Consider the following 12,730-nt stretch of genomic DNA (forward strand, 5'->3'; position numbering starts at 1 on the left):
GTTGTTCGGAAGGGGAAGGGTGTGTTGTATCTAGCTAGGAGCAGATCTCTACCCCGGTTTGTAAGTCGGTTTCTAGGTGGTTCCTGGAGCTTTGAGTCCAGGAGCGACAATTCCCAGGATGCACCAGCGGAAAGGAAAGGGAGGGCGGAGAAAGAGGAGAAGGAAGAATGTGAGCTCTGTAAAAGAGAGGGGAATAAACCTTACCTTTTGTGGTTCTCTAGCTTTCTGAGACTTCCTCAAAGGGGTTCGGGGACAAAAGACCATATCTCACTCTGTGTGTGTGTTGTGTGTACAGCTTCTAGCACAATAAGGGTCTGGCTTTTGTTGGGGATTCTAGGTGCTTCTTTAATATAAAAAATAATAACAGTGGATTTATTACAACAGCGATTTAAGGAAGGAGACGACTGTCTTGTCTTATTATTTAAAAGGGACAAGAATAAAAAACTTTAAGGAAACTGTTTTCTCATACTGGGTTTAATTCTCAGCCCTAGTGGTGCAGATCTACCTGGCAAGGTGAATTCACTTCTCAGTATCTAATCTAATCTAAGCCACCGTAGTTCTAAAGTGCCTCTCACCTCGGTATCCACACACACAGCATCTGTCAGCTCCCGGATCCCCAAAAGCTGGTTCACTTTCTGTTCCAGCCGCCTGGTTCTCCTCACTGTGGCGGAGTCCATCCCTTCCTTGCTCCAGAATGTCCCCCAGGCTCTACCCCCTCCTCTTTCCATCACCCCCAGACTGAGACCCTGAAGTTCCCCCAGGAGCTGGTCCTAGGCTGGTGGTCTGGAACGAGGGCATGGCCATATGCAGGCCACTTGGGCGTGTGAGTGGGAACTGGGCCACGTGCAGGGAGGGGAAGGTTTACATGGCGTTTGAGGCTTGACGCAGTTTTCTCTCCCCATCCTCGTGGCTAGGAAAGAGAACAGCCTGACCCAAGCTCTGTATGTAACCAGCCCTGCCCAGTGTATGGTGCACGGAATAAGCCCCTAACGGATGGGAAGGGGGCCGGGTTCCAGGAGGAATGGGAACAGCTCCCCTCCGCTGACCTCTTTCCCCCCACCCCCACCTGCTTGTGCCTTGCAGGTCCTGGTGGCGTACCGGCGTGTCCAAACCCTCCAGAAGCTGCAGCCCTGGCCCCAGGTCAGCCTGTCCACCAGCTCGTCCCAGAATTCCCTGGCCAAGACGGAGAGGGCAACACACAGCGGCTACAGCGACCTGGACCGCAAGATCTTGCAGCTGTGTGGTAAGCGGGGGACAGCTCAAGAGGGGCCTGAGCACTGAGGGGGGCTGGCAGGCACCGCAGAGCAGGAGCCCCCTTCTCTAGAGCTGCCAGCGCCCACATATGGGGTCGTTGCCATTGGCACGTGGCCCAGGCTGCATCCAAGGACCGGGGCATGGAGGAGTCGCTCTGGTGGACGGGACCTGGGGCCAGTCAGGCCCAGCTGCCCCGGAGCAGCAGCCCAGTCCCTGTGTGATATTGAGCACCCTGGAGCTGTGGGGAGCGGGCGGTTGGACGGATGCAGTCTCGGCCATCAAGGATCTGCCCACCCTACAGAGACATTTGCCCCATGGCCCTTTCCCACCTGGGGCTGTCCGCTGATTGGAGCCCGGGCTGCTGGATTCCAAGGCCCAATCTAGCTGTATTTGGACTTGATGTGAAAGGAGGCAAGTACTGGGCCCTGATTCCTGGCTCTGCCCCTGTGGCTAGGAGATAGTGGGCTAGTTCTTGCCTCGCTCGGTGCCTCGGTTTCCCCTGGCTCCTGACACTGATCGGCCTCCCGGGGCAGAGGAGAGAATGAACAAATTGGTGCCCAGGTCTCTGTGAGTGTCAGGCAGGTGGGGAAGCCTGTGGCCTGACTCAGCCTGGCAGCTCCCACCACGCCATAGGGAGCAGGAGCGCCAAGAACTGACCATCCTCCGGCTGGTGGGCAATGAATGTTGAAGGGGACGGGGCGGCGGAGGGGAGTCACCAGCAAGACCGTTACGGTGCCGGATTTTCCGGAATGGCCAGTGCCCACCCCGGCGAGCTGGTTCCGGCTGGGTTAGCTAGTCGTGCTACCTGGCTTCCCGGGCAGGCGCTGCAGGGTCTCTGGCTTAACTCCCTCCCGCCAGCCCATCACACCGGCCAACGCTCTTGCTCGTTGCTCTTGCAGGGGAGCTGTACGACCTCGACGCGGCTTCGCTCCAGCTCAAGGTCATTAACTATGTAAGTACCTGGGTGCTTTGCTTTCACCGCGACGGACCTCCCAGGGAGGGACCGTTCTGCCCCATCCGCCTCGCAGGGAGACCCAGGGCAGCCTTACTATTGACCTCAGCGGGGCAGCGGAGCGGGGCCTTGCTTTGCCCGTGACCTAGTGTTGCCGGAGTGTTCCTAGCGCTGGGCAGGTGTTAGCTGCTCCCCGCAGAGCGTCTTGCACACAGCTGGCCTGCGCAGGGGCCGGACAGAGCGGGGAGGTTCGCAGCACAGCAGAATAAAGAGGAAGAGAAGGTGGCGTCTGTTTCATTTGTCAGCGTTTCTAGTGCGCTCGTTGCCCGAACAAAGGGGTTGGATTGAGTGCCCCGCCCAGACCCAGCAGCTGTGTTTAATTTAATGCTCCCCCCCCCCGGTCCCTGTTCTCACCCTTTCGATTGCAAAGCAACCTCCTGAACTATGTCCAAAGTGTCATCACTAGGCTTCAGAGTGAACAACTTGCTGAGCTACCTTGGAGGAAGCAGCTCACACCTCTCCCTTCTCCGGGAAGGATTTAGTTCACATTTGGGCACGTTCAGAAGCTTTTATTTTCTGCTGATGCCTCTTGCCCATACAATTGAAGGTGGTGCTAGAACACTGGCAGTAGCCTGCAGCTGTCCTACCTCCAGGGGTGGCTTGGTGAGATCTCACAAGATATCAGGTGGGGTCAGTCCAGGTACAGCTGGGTGCTGGAGGCGGGAGCGCTGGCAGTTCATGGAGCAGAGCATCAGACATGATGTTGGGGGCTGCTGGTTTGGGTACAGGGGCCTTGCACAGCCACGGCAGGGAGGTGCTTTGTTGTTTATGGGGACCTGGAGCAGCACTGGGGGGATGCTGGGTTAGGTATGTGGAGCTGGCGCAATGTTGGGGGACAATGAGTTGGGTACGGGGACCTGGCGCTGTGGGCAGGGGAAGCCAGGTTGAGTACGGGGACCAGGCAGGGTGGGCAGGGGGAGCCGGGTTGGGTACGGGGACCAGGCAGGGTGGGCAGGGGGAGCCAGGTTGGGTACGGGGACCAGGCAGGGTGGGCAGGGGGAGCCGGGTTGGGTACGGGGACCAGGCAGGGTGGGCAGGGAGAGACGGGTTGGGTACGGGGACCTGGCACGGTGAGCAGGGGGAGCCGGGTTGGGTACGGGGACCTGGCACGGTGGGCAGGGGGAGCCGGGTTGGGTACGGGGACCTGGCGCGGTGGGCAGGGGGAGACGGGTTGGATACGGGGACCTGGCGCGGTGAGCAGGGGGAGCCGGGTTGGATACGGGGACCTGGCGCGGTGGGCAGGGGGAGACGGGTTGGATACGGGGACCTGGCGCGGTGGGCAGGGGGAGCCGGGTTGGGTCCAGAGACCAGGCAAGGTGAGCAGGGGGAGCTGGGTTGGGTACGGGGACCAGGTGTGGTGAGCAGGGGGAGCCGGGTTGGGTACGGGGACCTGGCGCGGTGGGCAGGGGGACCGGGTTGGGTACGGGGACCTGGCGCGGTGGGCAGGGGGAGACGGGTTGGATATGGGGACCTGGCGCGGTGGGCAGGGGGACCGGGTTGGATACGGGGACCTGGCGCGGTGGGCAGGGGGAGACGGGTTGGGTACGGGGACCTGGCGCTGTGGGCAGGGGGAGCCAGGTTGGGTACGGGGACCAGGCAGGGTGGGCAGGGGGAGCCGGGTTGGGTACGGGGATCAGACGGGGTGGGCAGGGAGAGATGGGGTGGGTACGGGGACCTGGCACGGTGGGCAGGGGGAGCCGGGTTGGGTACGGGGACCTGGCGCGGTGGGCAGGGGGAGACGGGTTGGATACGGGGACCTGGCGCGGTGGGCAGGGGGAGCCGGGTTGGGTCCAGAGACCAGGCAAGGTGAGCAGGGGGAGCTGGGTTGGGTACGGGGACCAGGTGTGGTGAGCAGGGGGAGCCGGGTTGGGTACGGGGACCTGGCGCGGTGGGCAGGGGGAGACGGGTTGGATACGGGGACCTGGCGCGGTGGGCAGGGGGACCGGGTTGGGTACGGGGACCTGGCGCGGTGGGCAGGGGGAGACGGGTTGGATACGGGGACCTGGCGCGGTGGGCAGGGGGACCGGGTTGGATACGGGGACCTGGCGCGGTGGGCAGGGGGAGACGGGTTGGGTACGGGGACCTGGCGCTGTGGGCAGGGGGAGCCAGGTTGGGTACGGGGACCAGGCTGGGTGGGCAGGGGGAGCCGGGTTGGGTACGGGGATCAGACGGGGTGGGCAGGGAGAGATGGGGTGGGTACGGGGACCTGGCACGGTGGGCAGGGGGAGCCGGGTTGGGTACGGGGACCTGGCACGGTGGGCAGGGGGAGCCGGGTTGGGTACGGGGACCTGGCGCGGTGGGCAGGGGGAGCCGGGTTGGGTACGGGGACCTGGCGCGGTGGGCACGGGGAGCCGGGTTGGGTACGGGGACCTGGCGCGGTGGGCAGGGGGAGACGGGTTGGATACGGGGACCTGGCGTGGTGGGCAGGGGGACTGGGTTGGGTATGGGGACCAGACGGGGTGGGCAGGGGGAGCCGGGTTGGATACGGGGACCTGGCGCGGTGGGCAGGGGGAGACAGGTTGGATACGGGGACCTGGCGCGGTGAGCAGGGGGAGCTGGGTTGGATACAGGGACCTGGCGCGGTGGGCAGGGGGAGACGGGTTGGATACGGGGACCTGGCGTGGTGGGCAGGGGGACCGGGTTGGATACGGGGACCTGGCGCGGTGGGCAGGGGGAGACGGGTTGGATACGGGGACCTGGCGCGGTGGGCAGGGGGACCGGGTTGGGTACGGGGACCTGGCGCGGTGAGCAGGGGGAGCTGGGTTGGATACAGGGACCTGGCGCAGTGGGCAGGGGGAGACAGGTTGGATATGGGGACCTGGCGCGGTGGGCAGGGGGAGCCGGGTTGGGTACGGGGACCTGGCACGGTGGGCAGGGGGAGACGGGTTGGGTACGGGGACCTTGCGCTGTGGGCAGGGGGAGCCGGGTTGGGTACGGGGACCTGGCACGGTGGGCAGGGGGAGACGGGTTGGGTACGGGGACCTGGCGCGGTGGGCAGGGGGAGCCGGGTTGGGTACGGGGACCTGGCACGGTGGGCAGGGGGAGACGGGTTGGGTACGGGGACCTGGCGCGGTGGGCAGGGGGACCGAGTTGGGTACGGGGACCTGGCGCGGTGGGCAGGGGGAGACGGGTTGGGTACGGGGACCTGGCGCGGTGGGCAGGGGGACCGAGTTGGGTACGGGGACCTGGCGCGGTGGGCAGGGGGAGACGGGTTGGGTACGGGGACCTGGCGCGGTGGGCAGGGGGAGCCGGGTTGGGTACGGGGACCTGGCGCGGTGGGCAGGGGGAGACGGGTTGGATACAGGGACCAGACATAGTTTCCAGGGGGGAGTGTGGTATCTGGAGGGGGGGACATGTTGGGTACAGGGAGCTGGCTGGGTTGGATGCAGGGACCTGGCATGGTGTCCGGGGTGTGATGGGGGAGCCAGGTTGCGTTCAGGGAGCCGGCCTGGTGCTAAGACCCAGCAGGGTGCTAGCGACGCCGAAGATAATCCTGAGGTCCCAATTACCCCTGGTTATTCATGATCTTGGCCAGCTCAGATAATCATGCCCTGCTCCCCTAAATTCCCTCAGGGGATGTGCGGCCCTTTACCGTGCCTAGCAGCCGTTACGTGGTGTTGCTGTGAGCTGTTTAACAGTGGCTAGGCTGCGCCCCAGAGGCAGCTGCATTCCTACGGTGTCTGGAGCCTACCCGGGATAGGAGGGGCTGTATCCATATTGCAGATGCTAATCACTGCTATGAGAGTTCAACATACAAACGGCTTCTGGCCTTGAATGAAAGGAGCAGGCCAGATGGCTCTGGAGGAGCCAGGCAGGGAGTGGAGCTGGTGGCGAGAGGCCAGGCCGGGCCGTGATTTGCCGCAGGGGCTGCCCGAGGACAATGCGTGCCAGTCTCTTCCCTCGCAGTCGTAACCGATTCCTATCTCCGCGCACCCTGGGGCAGGCTGGGCACCCTGGGCCCAAAGAGCTGAAGGCATTTCTGTAACCCTGTAGTCACCCGCCAGCATGAACCATCATTAAACCTGCTTCGGGGTTTGCTTAGTCCCATGGCACGTACCCCTTTAAAAACCCTTTGAACCTTTTATTAAAGGTACAGAAAGACGGGAAAACAGTTCCCGCGTTAGCAATGTGAAGTATGAAGCGAGGCTTTAGTTTTAACACTGTCCCTTGTCCCCTTTTGCTGGACCAAGCCGTTAGGCGGGACCCCTGTTTGACAGTCTCAGGGATGGTCGCTGTTTTTGGGCAGGTCTGATCCCATTTCCTAGGAGGCACAAACACGAGACAAACACACACAAAAGAGGGAGAGAAAAGAACAGCAGAGAGAGAAAATGCAGCTTCTGCCTCGGGCGTTGACTTTCGCTGCTGGAAAAACACAGGCCTGGCACTCAGTCATATCAGGCGCGCTGAGACCTGGCAAACTTGGCCCAGTGTCGTGCTCTGGGGCATTGCTCTTCGCTGCCTCTTTGTGGTCATAGGCTTGCAAGCCCTGTTGCAAAATACAATTTTGGCCGGCTAAGCCAGGCTGTGATTAGACAGAAGGAAAAAGGAGCGGGGGCGGGCACGTCCCAGGGAAAGAGAAACTCAGTACGATAATGAGAAATGGTGAGAGGGAGGGAGTGGTAGCTAAGGGTTAGAGCAGAGGGTGTCAGGAAGGGGGATTTGTGCGTTCTATCCCTTGCTGTGGGAGGGAGAGCAGCCTAGGGGTTAGAGCCGGGTTTGGGGGCATTAGGACTCCTGGGTTCTCACACCTGGCCAAGTCACTGCCCTGTGCCTCAGTTTCCCCAGGTGTACAGTGGGGAGAACAGCAGCTCATGGGGGGGCCATGAGGATTAGCTAGTGCTGTGAGATCAAGGTCGGTGTGTGTTATTAAGCATAGATCCATAAGCCAAATGGGAAAAAGGCTCCGAGCGTCCATGTGGGCGTTAAAACGGCATAATTATCCCCATGCCGACAAGCCTGCGGGCACCAGGGAGCAAGGCTGTGTAGGTGGACCCCTCTCCGATTCAGTCAGCACTGAAAAAGCAGAGGCAGGCGATCTGTTCCCCCGAGGGGCTGGTGCATGTCTGCCGCTGGGTTGGCAGGGAGATCGAAACGAGAGCTGTTAAGGCTGGGCCAGCCGACAGGCCCAGCGACAGACCCAGCTAGGCTTCCGGAGTGCTAGGTGGGAACCTGCACCGGTCAGGGCTGGAGTGGTGGTCGTGAGGTCTAGTGGGCAAGGCACTGGACCGGGAGTCAGGAAACCTGGGTTCTGCTCCCCACTCAGCTGCTGGGTGACCTAGGGAAAGTCATGTCTCCTCCCCTGTGCCTCAGTTTCCCCTCCCACATTGTGTCTGTCTGACTCTTTAGATTGCAAGGTCTTTGGGGCGAGGACACTGTCTCCCACTATGTGTGTGTCCAGCGCCTGCCGCAATGCGGCTCAGATCTGGGTTGGAGCCCTCGGTGCTACTGTAGAATCCCTAATAATAATGGCTGTCCACACAGGCGAGCTGCACCCCCAAGGCCCTCCATGAGCTGATGACCCCAGTGCTGTAACTGGATCCCCCCCCCCATTCCAGCCCAGGCTGGCCGCTTGGAGAGCCCCAGCCCTCGGGGCAGGCTCAGCATCGAGATGGGGGCCAGTTCTCATCACAGACAAAGCCCCCCTTGGGATCAGGGCTGGCCCCTGGTCAGAAAGGGAGGAGTGAGAAGTGGGCACTGGGAGGCTCCGGCCGTAGGAAAGGGGATACAGGACCACTCGCCTCTGTCCCCCCCAGCCTGGCATCAGCAGATGTTAGCAGCACCTGATGGCTCTTCTGCGGCTAATGGGAAAGGGTGGGTGGCGTCGACAGGCAGCCCCTTGGCTGGCTGCCTCAGCAGAGACCCCAAAGACAGGAGGCGCAGGGAGGGCTCTCTTCTGTGCCCTGGAGCTTGGACGCGTCGGCGGTGCCCATGCCGTGCCCTGCTTCTGTGGGTGATCCGCTCACCCTGGGCTTGGGTTGGCCCTGGGGTGAGGGGAGTTTGGGTTGGCACGGGCGTCAGGGGAGAAGCTTGTGTCAGTGGGAAGGTGGGCAGTGGGGTGTGGACAGTGCCACCCTAGAGAGGAGCAACTTGAATACAAGCATTGAAAAAAATGTCTCTGTCCCAGCGGCCAACAGGTCAACCCCCATTCTAGTGAGCAGAGTCCCTGGGTCTGGACAAAGCCCAAAGACTCAAATCTGGGCTCCAAACCTCTCCTCTTGTGAGTGGGTCAGACTCTGAGCTCTGTACACAGCCCTGGCTCTGGCAAACCATCCCTCGGCATCCATCCAGGGGTCTTGGCCAGTGGTTCAGGAGGGGGAGCTGGGAATTGTCCCCATGAGGCAGGACTCTGCCCTATGAGGTGGTAAGCGGGGTTTAACCACGTGCTAGTTACCCCATGTCTGCGGAACACACCTCATCCTCCTCGCCTAGCCGGGGCCTTCACAGAGCCAGCTCACGAGCTGATCTGACAGCGGGTCCTGTTCTCTGTTTACACACATCGGCTCCGGTGGAGTTCTTCCAGATTCACACCACTGGGACGGAGATGACGTGCGCACGCTGTCCCGGCTTAAATTGGTTGAGTGCAGCTGGGGCAGACGCTAATTTCGGTGTCAGGCTGGGTCTGTTGGTTTAGCTTGTGCCTCTGCGTTCCCCAGATCAAGCTAACCTGAGACAAGCCAGGGCGAAACTGACCGAGTACAGCAGAGAATTGGGTCTCCCGGCTGTGCCCTCTGGAGTCTGCTTTGCCGAGCGCATCTTGCAGCTGGCTTGTGTGGGCACAGGCGTCTGGGGAGGAGTTTGTGTCAGTGGGAAGGGGGGCTTTGGGGTGCGGCCATGCACGGTGATGCTGGATCTGCTTCCCCAGCCGCCCTGGAGAGGTGCCGCTGGACTCTGACCGTTGGAAGTGATGGTTTCCCTCTCTCTGGGGGAGCCCAGTGACTCTTTAGTCCGAGCTCTGAGTCTCTAGTCTTGTGCAAAAGAGAATGGAAAAAAAGTTTTAAACCCTCCTCTGCTTTCGTAGGCCCCTTTATCTCCCACTGGGCGTCTTTCTCTGCCCGGAGCCTGCTCAGCAGCCAGGTGTAGCATGTTTTTTGGAGACAGGATTCCTGGGTTCTCGTCCTCCCTCCGCCACTGACTCCCTGTGTGACGGGGGGCAAGTCACTTAGAACACTGTGCCTCAGTTTCCCCACCTGTAGCCAGGGCAGGATGATACTTCACCTTTGTAAGCACAAGTGCCGGGTGGTGGTGAGAGTGATGGGCCCCCATCAAGCAGCCTGGCTCAGCTAAGCTACCCAACATTTGGGCTGCAGATCTCAGCGGAACGGGCTGGCGGGTGTGTCCCAGGGCACCCTGCCTGCTCTAAAGAGGGTCTCTCTGTGTCTCTAACCACTGCCTCCTTCTCTCTCTCGCTCTCTCTTCCCCAGCTGAAGCAGGAGACCCAGTCCCCCTGCTGCTGCCTCCTGCTGGTCTCGGAAGATAACCACCAGCTCTTCTGCCAGGTGGGTGGTACCGCAGCCCCACGCGGGCCGCGTCTGTCATGGGAGGAGTCCAGAACTCGCCCTCGGGAACAGCCGTGATACAAGTAAACCCAGCTCCCCAGCTTGGAGCACAGACGGGGCCTTCTGCACAGCGGGAGGGAGGCAGGGTTCCCGGGGCTTGGGGTGTCCTCGCCTACTCCAGGAGAAACACATCCCCATGAAATAAATCCGTGCGCCCGTCTGCCCATCACTGTCCATGCTGCTCTGCTGAGAGGTGCTTTCCTTTCCCCATGCTTCCTCCTGCATCCCCATCCTCCCCTGTCCCGTCGGGGCCGGTTCCAGCAGGGTGCTCCTGGGACGTCACTGGGTGTCGAGAGTGCTCAGCACCTCGCAGGATCAGGTCTGGAGGGTCTCCGGGGCAGGGGCCGGACTCCCCCTCATACCCGTGTGGTACGGGGGCCAGGTCGGTGACCCCAGCAGAGGCGCTGTGGAGGCATGCTGTTTGAGCGGCAGAGGAGTTGGGCCCGGATCCCTCTGCTGGCAACTCTGCCCTGTTCGTAGGGCACCGGGAACGCGGCTGGGGCTGTGGAGCAGAGCCAGCCGAAAACCAGCCCTGCCCGCGTGCCACAAATTTTGAAATTAAAGCAAAAAAATTCATCCTAAATGGGGACACAAAGGTCAAAAGTGTATCAATTTCACAGGAAGGAAAGAAAGAAAAGAAATCTGTTTGGGGGGAAACAGCATTGTGTGGCTGGCTCCTCGGGCAGCCTGGGGCGCTGGAGAGCTGGAGCCAGGGAGGTGGGCAGCCCACCCTGCTGGGGAGCGGCAGAGCCTGGAAGCCCTGGCTTGGTGGCCACCTGCCAGGTGAGCCGCGGTGAAGCTGGGGAGCCCAAAAGGGCGACCGGTGGCAGAAGATTAAGGAGGTTCCCACCTGGAACTTGCCTGGAGCCTGTTGACAGATGCGTTGAAATCAACAAATTCCCGCGGAACCTTTCGGTTTTGATGACCTGGCCTTTCCCGAAGGAAAACTGCCTGGAATTGCCAGGGATCCAGCCCCCCTTCCCCCAATGGGGACTGAGCCACAAGAAAGGTCCCACGGTTCGTGCTCATTTCTCGTAGGAGGTGGGGGGAATCTTATCAGGACAGTTTTAGAGTCAGAGAGTTCAAGGCCAGCTGGGACCAGATCATCCAGTGTGTCCTCCTGTCTGTCACAGGCCACCAGCCCCACCCAGCACCCATGCGCGATACCCAAGCCAAAATGAGCCCAAAGCGAATGGGACCCACAGGAGACTAGACAATGATGTGCCACAGGCAGTGACCCTATCATGGGGTCCACTCACCCCTCGGACGCCTCCTCCTGGTGGCTCTGGGAATTAGCTCTTTCCAGGTGCTGCACCCTCCTCTGGCCATCTCGCCACCCATCCTGCCTCGCCCTGCGGCCCCTCTCGCCCCAGGAGCTGCTGCTTCCTGTTGGTGACTTGCCCCCCCTTCCCGGCCAGGTCACTATTGTCCTTCTCTTCCAGGGTATCCAAGTCCTTCAGGGCAAACTGTCCCCAGCAGTCCGCTCTCTGCTGTCTGGTCTGCAACACTTCCCCAGGGGCTGTTAGGGGAGCCCGGGCCCACCCTCTGCTCCAGGTTCCAGCTCAAGGCCCTCTCCTCAGCAGCCAAGCTCTGCCCTGTCCCGTACTCTGCTGCCTTCCCTTTCCCCGGAGCCTTCCCTACCTCTCTGGCTCTCCCCCTGCGCTGGGTTTGCCGGCCCAAACTCCCTCCTCCCAGGGGCGGCTGCAGACTCCTTCCCTGCCACCCCTTCTGCTCTCAGCTCCTGGGCTTTAGCCAGGCCCCTCCTGTTCCTGTCCAGCTTAGCTTCATTTAATCAACTCCTGCTCCCTGCGTCCTCCCCCAGGTGCAGCCCGGGGAGTTAATTGGCTCACCTGGCCACCTTAACCCCTTCAAACCTTGTGGGGGGTGCAAAATCCATCCCAGACATGCACCCACATGCTGCGGAGGAAGGTGGAAAAACCCCAAGGTCCCTGCCAGTCTGACCAGGGGGCGAATTCCTTCCCGACCCCACACATGGCCGTTAGTTAGACCCTGAGCATGCAAGGCAGCCATGCACCTGAGAGAGAGAGAGTACTCGGTGCCATCTCAGCGCCCTGGCCCTCCCCGTCCTACGTCCCACCTCCGGCTGTGGCCACCCCTCATGCTTCAGAGGAAGGAGATTAAATAACCCCCCCCCAGAATACACATGGGGCAAAAAAAATCCCTTCCTGACCCCTGAAGCCCTGAAGCATGAGCTTTAGGAACATACATAAAAACCAGCCCAGCAAAGATGCTGAGATGGGCACAAATGATCCTGTTGCAACACAGCCCAGGGCCGGTTTGTCTCAGCGTCGCTCAGCGGTGGGATGTCGTCTGGCCACGATGCACGTTGGTTTGCCCTGGAAGACCAACTCCAAAAGGGGGTGACCTTAAGGGTCATGTCACCCCCTACAGTGGGTCTGATTCGAGTCGATTCTCTCCCCTCCCACCCCACCCATCCTACAGGAGAGTTCCCTGTGTTAGAATCCTGGCTAGGGACTTTTCTCCTTTCGCTCTGGGGCAGAGACCTGAGCTTCGGGAGCAGGACGACCTGGATTCTGTTCCCGCTGCTGCTACAAAGTTCCAAGCTCACCCACCCTCAGCAGCTTTCACAGAGACAATCAGGTCTTGGCGAATTAGACCCTACTGTATAAAGGGTTTAAATTCTCTCTCAGCTCCTGTTCCGTGGCCGGGGTTTTCCAGAGCACCGATTCCTCAGCTCCCTGGCCTTCACTCTGTGTTTCTTGTTTCCTCTAGGTCGTGGGAGATAAAGTGCTGGAAGAGGAGATCAGCTTCCCTGTAAGTCGTTACATGTTCTCTGTCGCTCAGCAGCAAAGCTTGGCTCTGAATTCCAGACCTCCTGGGGTTTAAATCAGCCACGCTCCAGAGATGAAGCTAGCCATTGGGATGT

The 12,730-nt window shown here is 61.0% G+C and overlaps 1 protein-coding gene across 3 annotated transcripts in view; it reads left to right on the forward strand.

Annotated features, from left to right (window-relative positions):
* The window catches only part of PDE2A (phosphodiesterase 2A), a 363,204-nt gene that overhangs the window by 304,807 nt on the left and 45,667 nt on the right, over positions 1–12,730 (forward strand). For all 3 annotated transcript variants that reach the window (XM_037914731.2, XM_037914822.2, XM_043527204.1), the window contains 4 exons: positions 1,084–1,243; positions 2,154–2,206; positions 9,688–9,762; positions 12,577–12,618. In XM_037914731.2, coding sequence (XP_037770659.1) covers positions 1,084–1,243; positions 2,154–2,206; positions 9,688–9,762; positions 12,577–12,618 — 330 coding nt within the window. The remainder of the gene's footprint in view (positions 1–1,083; positions 1,244–2,153; positions 2,207–9,687; positions 9,763–12,576; positions 12,619–12,730) is intronic.

This window comes from Chelonia mydas, chromosome 1 (assembly GCF_015237465.2).
Source record: "Chelonia mydas isolate rCheMyd1 chromosome 1, rCheMyd1.pri.v2, whole genome shotgun sequence".
Taxonomy (NCBI): domain Eukaryota; kingdom Metazoa; phylum Chordata; order Testudines; family Cheloniidae; genus Chelonia; species Chelonia mydas.